General features: G+C 37.2%; 1 protein-coding gene and 1 long non-coding RNA gene across 2 annotated transcripts; both read left to right on the plus strand.

The window, feature by feature from the left end:
* The first annotated feature begins 1,266 nt into the window (after positions 1–1,266).
* LOC121868536 (membrane-bound transcription factor site-1 protease-like) lies at positions 1,267–10,268 on the plus strand. Its single transcript, XM_042369240.1, has 13 exons — positions 1,267–1,426; positions 2,090–2,725; positions 3,668–3,819; positions 4,148–4,594; positions 4,751–4,868; positions 5,431–5,654; positions 6,027–6,211; positions 6,832–6,948; positions 7,216–7,353; positions 7,579–7,954; positions 8,339–8,901; positions 9,101–9,342; positions 9,638–10,268. The coding sequence occupies exons 2-13, from the start codon at positions 2,131–2,133 to the stop codon at positions 9,988–9,990; spliced, it is 3,510 nt and encodes a 1,169-aa protein (XP_042225174.1). The 5' UTR covers positions 1,267–1,426; positions 2,090–2,130; the 3' UTR covers positions 9,991–10,268.
* Positions 10,269–12,203: 1,935 nt separating this feature from the next.
* LOC121868537 lies at positions 12,204–18,727 on the plus strand. The gene is made up of 2 exons (XR_006089416.1): positions 12,204–12,680; positions 13,564–18,727. It is a non-coding gene; the product is annotated as an uncharacterized LOC121868537 (long non-coding RNA).
* Positions 18,728–19,481: the final 754 nt, after the last annotated feature.

The following is a 19,481-nucleotide window of genomic DNA, read 5'->3' on the forward strand; positions in this document are numbered from 1 at the left end:
AGCTTCCCCACATGATGACTTACACACACACACACACACCACAATTATATACACATGCAAGCTTCCCCACATGATGACTTATGTACACGCACACACACACACACAGTTAAAATCTTCTCTCCGTTACCCGACATAAGACAAAAATACAATGTAATTACTGTACAATGGCCTCCTCCTCCTCTTCTCCCCTTGTGTGTATAGTTTACCGTCATTCTTTATTATTTGTACATTGTTCCGTAAATAACTGTTGCGTGTATATTTTTCTGGGTTAGATATCTCTCTCACACACACACACACACACACACACGTACACATTGATTAAAAAACATACACGTACTGTCTATATATGTAAGATGACCTTTGACTCGTGGACTTGAGTACTATAAACGAGCATTATTGTTATTGAGAGTTATAATGGAAAACTGTGCAGGAAATGAGGTTATGATATGATGCTCTGGGCTACGTATAACGACTTGTAATAACTTATAGTCTGACTTGCGCAAAGAACTTGAACTGTTGAGGTGTTCTAGATTCTGACAGGTCTTACACACACACACACACTGTAGTTAAGTATCTCACTTTGCAGCGATGTTGTTGGTAATTTCTACGGTATATTAACTTCATGTTTTCAAGTACATTTAATCGTATCTTGTTAAAACTCAGAGTTAATACTTGTTGTCTGGCATCTAGGTAAAGTTTATCTCGTGTCTATATAAAGTTTATTGTCTTGGTGAGGTGTAGAATGACAAGTAAAACTTACAACTGTGGAAACTCTATCCCGTTAGCTGAACTTTGTATATAGACATCAACAAGAAATAAGAACAAAGTTGAATGTTTTGTTTATTCCAATGCTGTAATGAGATCAATGGTCAAATAGGGCATCAGAGACTAGATAAGATATACTTGTAATACGAGATATAACAGTACTCGTTATAATAGTTTGGGTCACGCACTGTGCACCCACCAAGGTTTGTTGACACGACAACCTCCGTTTTCTTTCATTTACCAAAGTATAAGTAACACCATCCTACACTCATAAAGTGAATCCAATTCCTTATACCGGATTAAGAAAGACTAGGATAAAATAATCTGCTGTTTATAGAGAATCTATGTGATCCTATTTTATTAATTAAAGGGAAAAAATGAGGGGAAGTAAGTGGATTCCTGCGTTTATATCTTATACGATGCAAAACATTGAGACATCTGTGTAGATGAGGCAAGTGGTTCACTATAGGTGAGTCGAGGAGGAATTTATCTACAAGTAAATGTGGCCAGAACAACTTTATATAACGTGTTCAGTGTCCTGGCACACGTGAAGGTCATCCAGTAGCATTTAATGAACAGGTAGAGGCGTGAGTTAGTGGTGTAAAGATGCGGGTGTCGAGGTAATTCCCATCATAATATCATCATGGGTCTCGGGAGATAGGTAAGATGACCTTAGTAAGCGTAACACAGCTAAAATAAACATATATATACAGTATATATATGTACATGGGATTATACATATGTTGTTAATGTATTGGGGTTGTGAGCTTGAAGAAGTTGTTGATGACGTTATGGTTATTTAAATATTTAAATCTCTTGAAGGTATTTAAAGAGATAAATCAAAGATGTCAATCATTTTGTCTTAAATATAGTAACACTATGTAACCAAATTTCTTCATCACAAACCATAATGTGTCTCAGTGAATAAAAGTAAAGCAAAGTAAAGTAAGGCATATACTGTACTCTGGTAATACTTAACAAGCTTCTCTAGACTAAGATATTTTGGGGACTATTCTTGATGAAATATTTGTTACTTTAAGGGGTAATAAACAACTTTTGAATTACCACATGAATAATATTGAGTTTCTTGTTATTTGTTTATTTAATATTTCCTCATGGAGACTGTGGAACTAAGCCATTGATGAAAGGTTAAGGAGAGGGATGCCACCTTTTCTGACATTGGTTGATTTGTATCTTATATTTTAGTTTATTGAACAAGTTTATCACGAAGAAAGAAAATAGTGCTGAAAAAAGTGTACAATAGTGAATAATGAATATATAGTAGTGAATAATGACATGGTTTTATTTATATATTTTTTTTCAGGTGAAGAATGTAAATTTGGCTACCTGAACCCTATACACAAGATGAAACCCAACTTTCGATGGAAGGAGGGCGGAGCCAGGAGACCAACCTTACCTAACAGCAGATCAACAAGTTCACAACGGGAAAATATTGTACAAACTAATATAACAAAAAGAATAACTACAGTATATCCTCCACGTAATGACTTGTCGGGTATAATAGCTCCTACGCCTCGAGAATGTTCGGAACCTGAAGAAGGGAGTAGTTTGTGCTCATGTAGTTCAAAATCACTGACTTGTAGAACTAGAAGGGGGAGCTGCAGGTGGACTCGGAGGTGGAGGGGGAAGTGGAGGTGTGACTGGAGGATCGGTCTCGGTGTGGTGTTGGTGTTGTGTGCGTTGAGTCGGGCAACCCACGGAGCTCTCGACACAACCTACTCGAGTAACGGTGATGATTCTGACGGCGAGGAGAATATAATGTTCGCGGCGAGGAGACTTAGTAGCGTAACGGAGGCTAGTTATATAAACGACGTGGATCAGGAGGGTGCGTCGAGCGGTGACGAGGAACGGTTGCCAAACAGACCGACAGAGGGGCCGTGCGGTGAGACTCACGGCCAACAAGTGAAGATACAATACTCGTCCAGCATTGTGGAAAATGGTAAATAAAGATATTTTTCGTCTTTCTGATAATTATATAACATTGATCATATTACAGGATATATTCAAGATTATCACTATACATCACCATAATCATGCTAAGTACTATCATTGTCCAACAGCTACAGGCATGATATAATACTTTTACAATACAATTACTCTACATACTCGTAAATTATCAGAATTACTCACAATAATCAAGATACTACAACATACATTCCCTGGAGATGGTCAGTCACATAACTGTCAGAGAAACATTATATAATTGGTAGTTAATTCACTACACGAAAGCAGCCAAGTTTAAACAGCCATATTACAGCACTGAGTTGGACAATAACATCATAATTACAGTGTGTCTTTAGATTTCTGATAGTCTTGAGAAAAGGGACTGGCTGGCTTTACCCGACATTCTAAACAGGTTCAAGGAAATAGTTCACTGTAGCTGCATTTATGTGTCGAATCATGATATTACCCAATCATGACCAATCACCATTTTTTTTATGAATATATTAGCCAATCCAGCCATTAGAGATTATGTATGAGTGGTACTGGATGTAATGTATGGGATTCAATATTCTAACTTAGTGTTGAAGACCCTTATATGTATCCTGCATGTATTCTGTTCTTATATAGTTGGTTCCTGTTACTCTGTGGTGGCTGGAGACGAGAGCAACACAGACTCGACCATTTTCCATCATTCATTGTTACAGTAATTACTAACCTTCATAATATAATGGAAGTAATGAAGGACTGTACTTGACATAGGGTAGTAAAGGGCATCTGGTCTCTTTATATGTCTTACTAACTGAGTTAATGATACAGTATTAAGATATGTTACACGTCATAAGGTCAGCCTCATGACATACAGCAGTATACGGTATCTAACAGCAACTGAGAGGTGGAAAGTGTAGTTAATGTGTAAGATATTTGACTCTGCCCTCAGAATACATCGTAGCTTTTAAGGGATACTACAGACAGGAAGCACGAGAACGCTTCATCCAGGCCGCATTAAATGAATCGAACGTTGTACGGTGGCAGGTGCTGCCACGAGACAACCCTGCCAGCGACTACCCCAGTGACTTTGATGTCGTCCAGGTACTGTACGATGATTTAGAATAATTATGAACTTTTCCTCCATCCTCTGTATAACTTTAAGTGACTAATAATATCTAATGTTATTGTTAAAGATCGTTAATGACCTATTCCCAAGGGATTTTTGTCAGCATGAGGAAGTTTTAGTATTGTGAAGGAACAGAATCTTCAGTGTTTCCTTGTAAAAGTCGACTATGTAGGTATAGTAGTGTGCCACACATGCACATATACCTTGTAAGTGTCTCTGTAAGTCAGGTTTGAAATATAGTTCAGTCGTATACATACTTGGACATTAAAATTCCTAAACGGTACTTTGTCAAATTTTTTTAAGATTCAAGAACTGCGTAAAAACGGTGGGTTGGATGCCCTCAAAGATCACCCGGCGGTGAAGAGGGTGACAGCACAACGCATGGTCATCCGACACCTTCACTTCGTCAATGACACGGACGAGGAGGCCAATTCGGACATGTGGGATGACATCCTCTTTGCAAATGTCTCGGATTCAGAAGAAAAAATAGTCATATATAACATAACAGGAACAGACACCAGAACGGTCTTAAACGATGGATCTGAACTAGACAGTGAAGCAGTGGGGAGCGACACTGACGAGATAGAGACGGATGTGGACTATGAGAGTTATCTGTCGGAGATAAATTCCAACAAGATCGAGGTGAACCCAAAGAAGGACGCGCCGTGTAGTGGGAGCGACTGTGCCCAGGCGGAGGAGAACGGCTCCTGGCCCGCCTCGAGACCTCTAAGACGCTCCTCTCTAACTCTAGTGGGTATACCTTATGTGTTTTACTCATCACGTCAATATTTCTCAAACCTTAACTTTATATTCTTCAAAATTCACACACTTGATGTGGTTATATTAAGTAGTATAAAGTGCTATGTTAGTTGATTATATACAGTACAACATTTTTTTCATCTCCAGGGAACAGCTTTTTGGCAGACAACCGGGAGGCACTCGAGCCGTCGCCTACTGCGCACTATTCCAAGACAGATCACATCAACCTTACAAGCTGATGTACTGTGGAGTATGGGCATCACAGGTGAGGTATTCCAGCCTATACTAGACTTCAAACTGTGATATAAAGATAATGTTGGAAATTTTGCCTCTCAAGTGGTGTGAACAAGATGTACAGGTGAAGAGACTCCACGGTTCAGTACTGTATCTAGGGCTAGTGAACCTGTAGAGACTGTTGTTAGGTATTTAATGATTGTAGTTTATTAGTCTTCTACATTAAATGCTCGTTAAACTAATCACTCCTCTAACCTCTTTCTTCATAACAATGTTCCTTATTGTTCATCACAGATCAGTATCAATATCAGATGATAATTTAAGTTCATGTATGTACACTGGCTCCAAAAACTATCTTTACGGAGGGGTCCAATGAATTTCAGATTGAACACTGTAACTCCTGTTGGCTCGGTAGGGTTGTCAAAATCCTTCATCTGCTGTCATATTGCCTCACACTAAGTCTTAAAGATACATTTTGGAGCGAATTTACCTTAAGAAATATATTAATCTCCTGTATATGAATTTGTTTTACACATAAAGACAGCCATTCGAGAATTTAGACTCGGCTCTATAATATTCTTATCCCATCTCAGGTGCTGGGGTGAGAGTGGCTGTATTTGACACGGGTCTGTCCAAGTCTCACCCTCATTTTAAGCGCATCAAGGAGCGTACTAACTGGACCAACGAGAAGACTCTAGACGACGGGCTGGGTCACGGTACCTTCGTGGCAGGGGTGATAGCCTCCAGCGGCAAGACTTGTCTCGGGTTTGCACCGGACGCGGAGTTACACATTTATCGTGTATTTACCAACAATCAGGTCAGAAGAGAGATTGTGATGAGTAAACATGTTGTGTATAGATCACTTGGGAATTAAAACTTATTCCCTAAGTTATAATTATATGAGTTTGAATAATGAACTGTAATTATTTATTTGTTTAATTACTCAGGTACTTTATATATAGTAGATCAATTCTACAGTACAGTAATTGAAAAACTCTTTAAAAACTAACAAAAAATTTGCCTTTTTTTTCCAAAACAAAATCTTAGGAAATTTTATTTACATTTTTCATATATAGAGAAAACACATACAGTACTGTAGTTAAATATTTGTTATCCTGTATTTGGGTTACTGTCTCTGAATATTTTTGTACCAAACACTAAATATTATATACTGTACTGTGTGTTGCAGGTATCATACACGTCTTGGTTCCTCGACGCCTTCAACTACGCAATACTGAAGAAAGTGGATGTACTGAATCTAAGCATCGGAGGACCTGACTTTATGGATCATCCGTTTGTTGACAAAGTTTGGGAGTTGACTGCCAACCGGGTGATTATGGTGTCGGCTATTGGGAATGACGGACCACTGTATGGGTACGTCAACCGGAATGGTCTCACTGTTGATGTTAGAATGCTATCCGGGTACTGACAAGCAAATAGGACCGAGAATATTCCTTTATAATAATGCAAAACTAGTAAAAATCACAATAGAACCTGTGAACTTTGTGTTTACTGCAGTGGTTAACCTTCCTCTTAGTGATCATAATACTGTAATAGGTTTTTCAGAATAGTTTGCCCAGAGCAGTTTTGACTTGCCCACTTAAAATTTACGGAACCTTTAACATAACCTGAAGATTCAACTCGCCCCCTCCTCAGCTTATTTCACCTGAGCATTAAACACCATAATGCTTCCTGGAGGACTACGTAAGTTTGATTAATCTTAAGGTGAAATAAGCTATAGCCGGTTACTCTTCAGATGATGCAGTTAATCTATAAAAAAATTACATATTAATTTTTACATTGTTTTTACTCTTAGTCACTTTTTATAAATATTTTCTATCATTAACCTCTTGTGTATGGGGTCGCCTCTGAGATGGATAAAGTTGTCCGTCGTCGGTTAGATGAAATATTAAAAGTGGCGTCCCCGTAGTGAAGGGCTTAAGCAGCGAAAAGTCTACTGTCGGTTGTTATGGTCTACTTGTGATTGGTTGCAGGACTCTCAACAACCCGGCTGACCAGATGGACGTGATTGGGGTCGGAGGCATCAATTTTGAGGACCAGATTGCGCGTTTTTCATCGAGGGGAATGACAACTTGGGAACTACCTCAGGGGTGAGTTTCAGTTCTTCAGAAAACAATAATTTATACTTATGTCAACCATTTTGTTTTTATCCTACCCACTTCCGTAGAGGATAAGACTTCTTGCCTTTCTTATTTGTGTTATGTACTGTTCCATGGGGATAAATTGTCTTTATCAGACATCTTGGATTTAGATGACTATATTAATATCTTGAACATAGAAATAATGTTCCAGTATTGATGATATATTTCTATTTATATTCATAGTATTGAAGTTAATAATATTTTCTTCATTAACAGGTACGGTCGTGTTAAGCCGGACATTGTCACATACGGCTCCCTGGTCCAAGGCTCCAGCATGGAGGGCAAGTGTCGGCAGTTGTCCGGCACTTCAGTAGCATCGCCGGTGGTGGCTGGAGCTGTGACCCTTCTTGCTAGGTGCAGTAATGTCTTGTACTTGTGATCAATACACTTATGTAAATAGAGTTATAATCCTTCAGTAACAGAAGGTGGGTTCAGCACTGTCCAATTGGAGTAGAGAATGCCCAGGGTAGTGGATGTGTCTAATATTCACAGGTACACGTTTTTACATCTATGATGAACAACAAAGTAGTATTGTACTGTACTGTGTTAATATATAAAAATTATCAATGAACTTTTCAGTGGTGTTCTGCACCGAGGAGGCATCATCAACCCCGCCAGCATGAAGCAAGCGCTGATGGCCTCAGCTAGAAGACTGCCGGGAGTCAACATGTTTGAGCAGGGACATGGCAAGCTTGACTTGGTGAAAGCATATCAAGTTCTCTCTAAATACAAGCCTCAAGCTTCCTTAAGTCCCAGCTACATAGATCTTACTGAATGTCAGTACATGTGGCCGTACTGCACACAACCTCTTTACTACGGTGCTATGCCCATCATCGTCAATGTCACAATTCTCAACGGCATGGGTGTGTCGGGACGCATTGTTGAGAAGCCAATATGGCACCCATACACACCTCAGTATGGTCACCATCTTGATATTGCTTTTACATACTCTGAGGTAAGTTGAAAGTGATTCTTCGAGTACTGTACTGTAGGAAAGATAACTTGAACGTGAATCTTGGTTCATTGCAATAATTTGTTCATGATCAACACTTATATGAACACAACTACTATTCTTTTAGCCTCCTTCTAACTTCTTCCTGTATTCTACTCAAGAAAGTTTATACATTACAGTAAACCCTTTAGATAAATAATGGGGGAAATCCTGTAAATTCAGTTATCTTTCCTGTTGGTTTTATGTTATATTAGAAGTTGTTGAAATATACTTATTTTACTGTACATACAGTATACTGTATAATAAAAACAAAAACAAATTGTTACTAAAAGAAAATTAATTAAATATATAAAACCTTAAATTAATTAGCCTGATTCACTGGTACAGGTGTTATGGCCGTGGTCGGGTCACCTGGCAGTGTGGATCACTGTAGCAGAGAGCGGCAAGGAATGGGAAGGTCTCGCTAGAGGCCATATTTCCGTCACCATTGAATCTCCTCCAGAAGAAGGGGAGACACAGCCGAGAACCTCGCACGTCAAACTCCCCGTCAAGGCCAAAATGATACCGACTCCACCGCGACACAAGCGCGTTCTATGGGACCAGTTTCACAACCTGCGTTATCCTCCGGGCTACTTCCCCAGGGACAATTTACGAATGACCAACGATCCTCTCGATTGGAATGCCGACCACATCCACACTAATTTTAAGGACATGTACCAACACCTGCGTAATAGTGGTTATTACATCGAGGTCCTGGGGTCTCCTTTTACTTGTTTTGACGCCAGCAAGTACGGCACCTTGATGGTGGTAGACCCCGAGGAAGAGTATTTCCCCGAAGAGGTGACCAAACTACGGCATGATGTTGAGAAGGGATTGTCTCTTATAGTTTTTGCTGACTGGTACAATGTCAGTGTGATGAAGAAGGTCAAGTTTTACGATGAGAACACCAAGTGAGTATTGTTATAAAAATTTACCCTTACAATCTTTATGTATCAGGGTTTTGATCATATTTGTGTTCAAGCTCTCAGTTTTTAGTCAATATATTTCATCATTTAAAGAACTTCATTATTGTTTGGATGTGGTGGTAAAAAAATATGTTCGGAGATGTATTTATGCCTCCACTGAACTAGTTAATGTATGTATTTACAGACAACTGTGGATGCCAGTCACGGGTGGCAGTAACATCCCGGCACTCAACTATCTACTGGCCTCGTGGGGTGTGGCACTGAGCGATGGCGTGTTTGAGGGCGACTTTACACTCGGTGACCACGACATGTACTACGCTACAGGCACCTCGCTGGCCCAGTTTCCCCGCGAGGGTACTGTTGTCCGCAAGACTCTCAACGACCACGCTAAGGAGATGCTGGAGGCTGAGAGTGAGAGTGTGCCGGGTCAGTCTACAATGGATCGATATATTATAAGGAATGAATGAATAATATATGGGAAAGGAGTGTTGGTTTATGAGACTTTTCACTAAGATAGTTTAGGCATATGGAGTATTTGACAGGGATTGACGTGAGAGATATACAATACGACAGTGTGTTGAAGGCAGGAAAGCTTTCTTGTCATTTTCCTCACTTGTCTTGAACCCCAGTCACTATTATTTACCCACATTAAGATTTTTGTGCTGTTAATGTAATCCTTATGAGGTAAATCTCCATCACAAGTGTTTCTGCTCTCTTACAGATGTACCGATCTTAGGACTACTGCAGACCAAGAGCACCGATGACCTGGGTGATAACAGCCTTCACCACAGCGGCCGCCTGGTGGTGTACGGGGACTCCAACTGTCTGGACAACAGCCACCTTCAGAAGGATTGTTTCTGGATGCTCGACGCCCTACTCGAGTTCACCACCACGGGACACCTGGCGGGAGTCTTTACCTCCAGCGCCGGGATGCCCGTTCCTCCGACGACAGATTTACCCACAAAGATGGAGAACAGTAACTTACACAAACACTCGAAGGTATTACTTGCACGAGACCTTAGCAAAACAGAAGCACTGCTCGCATCGTTCATAGCCTTATGCGATACGAAATGAGAATGATATTTGGGCTTCCTAAGCCATGAGGTCTGAGTTGTAGTCTGGGAAGAGAAGATATTAATGTGTTTGTTACAGAGTTAGTCATATAGCCTGTCCTACTAAGGGGAGGAGCTTTTGGTTTTATATATGGAGACAGTTAAATATAAATGAACTTACATTATATGGATAAGTGGTTTGGTCTATCCTTCAATCATGATTCCCACTACAAACATTATTTAACCTACCTCACTATAATTAACCCCCAGGATATTGAGATAAACCAGTGAAATTGTTAATATATATATACTAGAGTACCTGGTTAACCATTAAATTGTTAATATATATATATATATATATATATATATATATATATATATATATATATATATATATATATATATATATATATATATATATATATATATATATATATATATATATATATATATATATATATTAGAGTATTTGGTTGACTTTATTATCAACTACTGTGTGGAAAATACTCTCTAGGGTTATAATTGGAGTTCAAAAGAGAAAACTGAAACCGTTTTGGGTAATTTTTTCCGTGTAACTTATATTAATAACTCGTTTCTTTATCGTGATTTATTTTTTTCTGGTAAGTTATCATGACAGCTGTTTGTTTATATTGTACTAGAAGTTTACTTATACTAACAGTGATAAATAGCTCTTGATAACTCATAATAACAAAATCCTTTTAAACAGCTCTCAGAAACTAATATATAAAATATACTTATAACTGACATAATATAATAATGCTTCTATATTAACTGACATAATAAAACAATGCTTCTATACATTCTGCTTCTCATATCAGTTATCTTAAGGAAAATATGAATGTCTGTATTCTTTGGTAGGTATTATGTCTACTCCTATAGTGACTTGTAGAGCCAACAGCATGAGTCAACCCACTAAGCCATCTGCAACTAGTAGATAGTAATAGGAGTAAATCTCTCTTATTGTATGTCTTGACACCACACTGTCTCACCAGGTCATGTCTGGCACATTGGGGGCAGGGAGATGCAACTGTCCTTCGTTTCTGCCGCCTGTGCCTCATACCCGTCAAAAATATCCACTCCTCGTTCTTAACTGTCAAACTAAATGTCTGCCATGATTCTCTGTGTGTCTCTCTGTCTGTCTGTCCAGCATGCTGATCCATCACCTAATAGTGAACCCCGACCCTACAGGTAGTGGAGCACACACTGGGGATGGAACAGATGCGGCCACTGCCTGAGTGTCCCTCCCTACAGCCAGTCACACCACAGCCTCTCAATGTCTCAAACAAGAAGTAAGTGGCATAAATTGTTTACATATCCCACATTAGGAATTTAAATGCTTATAAACTTCAACTAATTGCTTAACTACATGGGGGGTTCACATCTAACGAACCCTTGATATAACACTTTCAAATCTATATAGTTCGTTTCACATCTAATGGACCCTCAATATAATGGACTTTTCTCTCCATACAGTCCATTAAGTAGGTTTAATTTATCTTTTTCTTCTTTCAGTTTTCATGTACAGTATTTACTTCACAAATTAATATAAGAAAAATTAATAAACTCATCTCGAAAATTTTTACAATTCCGCTTAAACTTTTTGAAATATATTACTAGGGTGTTGTTTCTTTATAAACACTGGTATGACTTAGAGGAAACAAATGAAGGTTCTAAAATAGGCATTAAACAGATCAAAATAACTAACTAAATTGTACATTATGCTCATGAACTTTACAGTTTTCTCGGCAACTTAGTGTTAAAAACTTGTATTAATTTCTGAAGCCTCTAGTTTAATTTTATTTTATTTTTAAACGTAATTTTTATCTCGTGTTACTAAATTTAATTGTAAAAATCCTATATATTATAAATTTTGATGGCGGGAATATTTAAATTTATATCTTTTTCCGTCTTCAGTCTAAACATCCACACGTGGTGATCTGTGGAGTAGTTTGCCCCTCATGTCACTCATGCTACAGGCAGTTAGGTTTGGTTAGGATATGATAGGATAGGATAGGTTGGTTAGGTTAGGTTAATTAGCACCCCCAGCTTATTTCACCTCATGACTAAACACTCATGCTAAAAAGGCAGTTAGGTTTGGTTAGGATATGATAGGATAGGATAGGTTAGGTTAGGTTAGGTTAATATTTTGTATTTCTCTATCATTTACTAAACTTGCTTGGACATAGATAAAAAGGATCGTGTGTTTGTGCTCACGTTATTGGTGTTTATTTTACATCATAAGGATCAAGGTTGATACCCTGGTGTGAGTGACAGAACATACAGGTGACGTTTCCACACAACGACAGATAAAATAATAAATGTGTAATTTCTGTCTTCCTTCTGTGATTTCACTATTTAACTCTACGCTTCTCGGATATTTTACTTCATAAAGACAAATCGTGGAAGTTTTTTATTATACTGTACTGTACTTCTGCCTTCAGGAATTATACCTCCCATCAAGAATTCTTTCTCTAAATACATACTCTTCTTAATGCTAACCAAGTTCATTTTGTAACTCCTGTAATACTGTATCTGTATTTGAATGATGTCACAGCAATGTTTTCTTGTGATGTGCATTACAGAGAGTGGCGATGGTACGGTTCATACGAGTTTGTAACACTCAAGTCGATGGGGGAAAGTTTATTAATGCATAAGACCTTGCCAACCTTATGGTGTCTTTTAACTAAACAGGTGAGTTAAAAATGGAGACTCGAGGTGGATCTATTATCGAGTTAAAACTTTCCGTGAAGTCTGTGAGAGATTGTGCTAGATGGAGAGAAGAGCAGAGTACATTTGACTTTACGTTAAGGGTAAATATTTTGTTACAATCTGCTACTTGAATGAACTGATGTTAGGAATAAAACTTATATAAGACCCAAATAACAGTTAATGTTCCCCAGTTGTTATATTTTGAGGGGAATTGATTTGGAGGTTCCTATGCTAAGGGAGTGTATTGCCCCGTGTTAGAAAACATACCTAAAAGGGTTGAATTGGCAGTACAGTACAGTAACGATCCCTTCTAAAGAGCGTTTCTATTGAAGAACCTTTAAGATATTACTGCAGGAGTGTCGACAGTAGTGGGTGACAAAGCTCTACAAGTGTGATGATAAAGACAATAATGAAATGTCTTGATTTACAGAGATTGGCAAGTGATTTTTTGTCTTGTGGAATTGAGAACTTGTTTTATAATACTAAGATAACACAGCACTACACTTGTAAACAAACTGGAATACCTACAGTGTGATATTTGGAAGCTGTCGTCTGTACTGCTGTAGGTTTTGCCATACATCACTACTGTATTCTACTGTATTTGAAGAAACGGGATCATGTAAGAATCTCATAGTGTCACTGAATATGATCCAGGTCTCCATTGTGGTTGAAACTTCTTATACAATATGAGTTGCGGCGTTCGTTTTGAAATTCATCGACCTCCTCCATAAAGATACTTTTTGGGGCGAGTGTGTATCAAGCCATCGTCGTCTATTGAATATTTTGGCTTTAGTAACTGTTTTCACCTGTAATAATGTATATAGTTCACACCGATTATTAATTGTTCTTTTTTTTTTTTGTACAGGTGGCATGCTAGGAACTCTCCCTTACTCCACCGAGAGGATTCCAGCATTTGCCGTCCTCTCTGTGTTGATGGTCATCCTGCTTGTGTGCTACTGGTACAGATCCCGTCATCGACCAAAACGACGACGCAACAGATTTCATAAAGTGGTGATGGCTGCTATCAATGGCCGCCTGCCATCGGTGTGACCCGCCCGCTTCAAGAATTTGGCCTAATTTTACAGTAACTTAATATATAAATAATTAATAGAGTGAATGGGTTTATTTATTATTTACATTTTGCATTACAGTATTTTGTTAATTTTGTATTTTTTAACAGTTGATAGCATCATTACTTATTTTTTTTTACGTTATTGTTGGAAGTGATAGTTCGACATTTACAGTTTTGTGTAAATTACTGTACTGTACCGGCAGAAAAAGAGTAGATTATTGTATGAAATAATTTGTTCAGTTTTAGAGTCTTCAAGTGGTTTCGTCTTTCCGTATCGTCCGACAATGAGCGATGTTAATTGTTATGTTTTCAATAATGTAAATAAGAGATTAATTCATGTAAATATACAGTACATGGAATAGATAAAAAAAAATCAAGTCTATTTTAGGCAACTAAGAAAATATAAAATATGTAATTGTCAAGTTTGATAAAATATCTTGACTAGAAATAATTTTTAGTAGAATTTTATAGTCTTTCAGGAGTGATAGTTATTGTGATAATGACATCGTTAATGGCTGCTTGAGTCGTTTGGGGGCATTTTGATCCAGTTAAACGGCTGACCTATAGGAGATGCCTTGTACTGTAATCAGGGTCAAATACACAAAGCTGACCAATCACCAGTCATGTCGCGTAACCGGAGCGGACCATTTTGGTTTAAAGTTTGGTCAGGTGAGGTTGATGACTAAGGTACTGTATGTTATTGATCTACGGATGAGTGAAGTGAGTGATATAGAACAGCCGTGTGTCACTTGAGGCTGTAGGTATTGTCCAGACAGCTATAACATGAAGCTGATATTATTGACCAACTTAACAAGCAGCTGTCAGATGAAGCTTAATAATATTGACCAATCAGCTTTAAGCTCAAGGTCACAACCATCACCCAGCAGATCAAGCTTAAGTTTTTGTATTTTAATCTCGGAAAGAACAGGTGAAAAACATGTACGTACTGTATTGATTTGCTGCCGACGTTTTTTCTGTATTTGCTAAAGCAGTCATTAACAGGTTCAGTTTGTGATTGAGGTTCGGTGTTAGGGAGTAGCAGTCAGCTGATGTGAGGTGCTCGAACATGTCCAGTGTGTGTGTGTGTGTGCAAAATGGCCTACATGTTGAAAAATATCACGAATGCGACTGTTAAACCGATAACTAATCTTTTTTTTTTTGCTGAAGTGGATGACCCAGACAATCCAATTTAACTTAATAATCCTCGACAAGATTAATTAGGTTAGGTTAGGTTATTTTAGTTTTTGTCACTTGAAAATTTTACGTGTTTGCAGCTCTGTTCGTGGTAATTATTCCTAACATAAACCATCTTGTACACACTATTTTCTCTGTCATTTGTGTGTTTCAAAAAGTTACTGAAGAAGTGAGAAAGTCAGTGCAAACTTTTTTAATAATACTCCTGTTTTAAGTTTTATGTATTATTGTAGTTTACTAGTGTGTGTGTGTGTGTGTGTGTGTGTGTGTGTGTGTGTGTGTGCCAGTAATATTTAAGTAAATTTTTGTGTTGGTTTACAAGAGAAAAAATATTAAATAACAGATTTATTATGTAAATTTAACCCTTTAGAGACGATTCCACGACCCTAGCGATCCTGCCCAGACAATTCCCATGACTCTTATGATTTTTACCGCCTGCACATGAACAATAATACAGTACACAATTATATAGGTCCTTAGCCAGCCTACCGTGTACAAAAATTTACCCGGTGAAAATTATTAAATAATATATAAGTATTGCAAGTGAATTGATTATCAGAATTATACTAAAATTATCATAGTTACTGATAATCCTAAACATATTCTATCCTCAATAAAGCCCAGAAGATTGTCGCTAAAGGATCAGGCCTTCGGATTGGTTGTTACGGCTTCGTTTTTTATGGAATTAGATTTATTTTGAGTGTAAGAATGAACGTAGACTGAAGCGAAAACAGTAATTGTAGTAAATATGAAGGGCGAGTGATTTTGTTGAACTTCCTCCCACACAAGAGAACAATACAGTATTTTAATTATGTACTTTAGTGTACTCTGGCCGTGGTTGTGTGTGTGTGTGTGTGTTTGTGTGTTCGTTCACCTGGGATATTTGTAATACTAGTTTTAATTTTTTTTGTAACCAAAGAAACAATATGTAAACTGAGTTGATAAAGAAAAATAGCTTCAACTCTTGCATGCTCTTATTTTGTATTCAAGATTGTGATGTAGTTAGGTAGCACGTAGACCCTAGTAAACGTTAAGTTGTTGTCAACTCTATGATGTGAACGTTAGTAGCGTTTGGAGTTTGTCTTTAGTATGGCCAATGTGTATTCTCATAGCATTTATTATCACACAAGTGGGTTAATAAGTCAATTTATCATACTGGTTTATTATTATTATTATCACACAAATAGGATAAAAAAGTCGATGTATAAGCCGGGTTTACGAGGTTACGATAAACCCGGGCGGTCATTAATAGTTTAAACACGTGACCAAATATTATTAGACACCACAAGACAAATCCAAATTGTACCTCATATATTTTGTATCTCGAGCAATATCTATTTTATAAAGGTACGGTGTGTGTAAGTTTAGTACATGTCTTTGTTATTCCTTATTGAGGCTTAATCCCAGAACTGCCCATATATTTCTATAGTCTTTGTTCTAGGAGTTTTTTTTATATAATAATGATAAAAACTGATAGGTTACAATCATGCTTTGGAACTGAATGTCAACAGATTCTGAGACAGTCTTGTTTTTTCTCCGTTTAATAATAAGTTTATTTTCTCCCTAATTCACTGTTAGCGTCTGAATATTGTAATTATATCCGCCATTGATAAACAAAACCTTCCAGATGGATTACATTTATTGAAGATTATTTCAATGTGTTACTGAAATATGTCATTAGTCACAGATCTTAAACCCTTCACTATGGGGACGCCACTTTTCATAGTTTATTCGGTCAACACAAGATGATTTTATTTTAGCCCAGAGCTGGCCCCATGCATGAGAGGTTGAGCGACGGGTTGCCGGCGGATAGTACTGCGCAAACTGTTGTTATTGGTGAAGAAGTCTAGCTCGGAATATGAAAAACTTTTGTATTTTTTATTTCTCCAGTTTTTCCTTCCCTTTATAGACAAAATTAAGACCAAACACAGAATTTTCCTTGACTGGTTATTATGTGTTCCTCAAACTGCCTTAACTGTACTGTATATCTAACTGGTTTATTCCTGTTACTTCACACAACCAAAGTAACACATGTGATAAGGTACAACACATTATTATTGTTATTTATTATTATTAGTTGTAGTAATATATCTGATTTTGGAGCCAGATATTCTACTCTAGTGTGGGTATTTATGGTACTGCTCTGTGGTGTATGCCATCAATATACAGCGTCACACTTAAAGCTTTGCCTCAGGCCAGTGTCTTGGGTATATACTGCTGATTGGGTTTAAATGATGTTATGTGTAAATTAATTAAAGAACTGTGTATACCCTTGAATGTTATCCTGTGTATTTTTTTTTACTGCCAAATTGTGTGTTAGATGCTGTTGATATGTGCAGGATGGTCTTAAGTGTACGTACAGTTGACAATAAAAGACCTGTCTCCTCTTCTATTGCTTCATGAACCCTGAGATTCAGACTCGTGAACCCTAAGCATTTATGGACAAAATACTGCATCAGTCTACTGCTTCGGGTTCATGAGAGTGAATCCCATGGTTCATGAAGGAACTAGAGGAGACAGGACTTTTGTTTGTGACTGTTCCTATGTTTACAATTGTTAAAATGGATAATATTTCACAAATTAAAGATAAAAATGGTGGTTGGAATGTATTGATAAAACAAACAACGAATTACTATATCAGTGAAAGAAACGAGCATTAGAGTGATTTATACGAGTTCCTATGACTTTGACTGTTCTGAGGGTTTATAAGGGAAGCCAAAGTGTGAGTTAAATAGGACATTAAAGACGATAATTAGACTCTTGGTATAACATCGTACAGAACCTTCTTTACGGAGACGAGGAATGAATACCCAAATTACTGAAGACGACGAGAGATAGACAAGCCGATGGTCCTCTGAGGTGTTTGAGAGATATGTAAGCAAGATAATATTATACTATATTGTGACTTTCTGAACATTGGTATTACAGCAACTGTCCAAAAATTAGAATTACAATTATTAGCTGGAATAAAATGCCATAAATCATAATATTGTTACTTATTTTCTGTAAGATTGTAATTAGTTTTCAATGGTTTTCTGCAATTTGTTAAAGGTCTGAGGTGAGAGTAACAGATGTTTCTTATGAATGGATCACGTAAAAAAAAAATCTGTTAAAACGTTTCATTGGGATTTATCTTGGGAAATAAATCTTCTGTATTTAGATTCTGTGTACAAAAGAAAATTCTGAAATATTTGTACTGTCCTGTAATCATTCATTGTTTTAATTCTGAACTATCACATGTGTTTGTTTTAAGGCAAATTAATGTACTGTATTCACATAAATATATACACTGTATCCTATTTAAGTATGTAAGAATATGATTGGTGACCTTTTCAGCAGTAATGGTATCAGGTTAGAGTTAGGTATTAAGATTGCATTTGGTTTACTTGAAGGTTTGGTGACTGTAGCATTTCAGAGATTAGTTCGACAGTTAGTACGTAGTTTGATGATGCTTCGTGCGTGTGTGTGTGTGTGTCTGTCTGTGTGTGCGTGTGTGTGTGAGTGGTATATACTGTACTGTATCATTGTTCAATACTCAAGGTCAAGTTATTCTATGGTCAGTTTTTTATTATTTGTTTATTTTTCTACTGTACTTGGTAATTCTCCTCCCATGTTGGTTTGAGTCCATATGATGTACTCAGACTGTCGTGGGAGTCTATGTTTGAGGCCTCCTGAATTACTGTAATTTGTAATGTCATCTTTGTAAATAAATCTCTCATCATTGTAGCATCATTATGGTAATACACTGATCTTATTTTCAGAACGAGGGTTTTTATTTATACATTATTTATTCAACGTTGACGATGGTATATTATTCAGTGTAGAAGTGAGGAGGGTATGAGGGCTAAGGGAAGACAAAAACTGAGATGGGATGAATGGAGTTAATATCTCCTTGACTTATTCACTATACACTTCCAACAACAAAGACAACCACACTGTCATACACCTCTCTACATCCCACTAAAGTACAGTACACACCTTCACCATACGGTACTACACCTCTCACAATACACTACACATCTTACCATACACAGTCATCCCTCTCTACCATCATTATACACTCCCAATAATGCACTACACTCACCATACACACTACACTAGTATAAGACATCACACAGACATTGATAGTAAACTGCTGTAAGATGGTGAAAATGATAGTACAGTTTAAAGTAGCAGACGATTACTGACAAAACGTATAAATTAGAGAAACGTAAAGTAGTGTCAAGTTAAGTAATACAAGGAAGTAAAGTATAGTTAAATAATAGTATCCCCATGTAAGTTTATCCACAGAAAATGGTTTAAGATATCCGGTAGGGGATACTTATATATTCTCGTAAGGTTTCATTTAAATTTTTTTTAAAGTTAGAACCTCCCTTTTTATTCTAATATTTAATGAGAAAATAAGATAATTAAATTTGTTTTTAGTTTAGTTATACATCTACACTGTTTATGTTTTCGTTGAATTAATGTGAATGTCTAGTGGTTGATACACTCAAACAATTAGGTCTAATTAGCCC

Source organism: Homarus americanus, unplaced genomic scaffold (genome assembly GCF_018991925.1).
Source record: "Homarus americanus isolate GMGI-L3 unplaced genomic scaffold, GMGI_Hamer_2.0 scaffold59495, whole genome shotgun sequence".
NCBI lineage: Eukaryota > Metazoa > Arthropoda > Malacostraca > Decapoda > Nephropidae > Homarus > Homarus americanus.

What these genes read in the sequence shown, in the direction of transcription:
- LOC121868536 (XM_042369240.1), top strand. Translation starts at nt 2,131, where the DNA reads ATGAAACCCAACTTTCGATGGAAGGAGGGCGGAGCCAGGAGACCAACC. An exon ending in TTGCTTTTACATACTCTGAG is followed by an intron (nt 7,955 to 8,338) that starts GTAAGTTGAAAG and finishes TCACTGGTACAG; the next exon opens with GTGTTATGGCCGTGGTCGGG. An exon ending in TTTTACGATGAGAACACCAA is followed by an intron (nt 8,902 to 9,100) that starts GTGAGTATTGTT and finishes ATGTATTTACAG; the next exon opens with ACAACTGTGGATGCCAGTCA.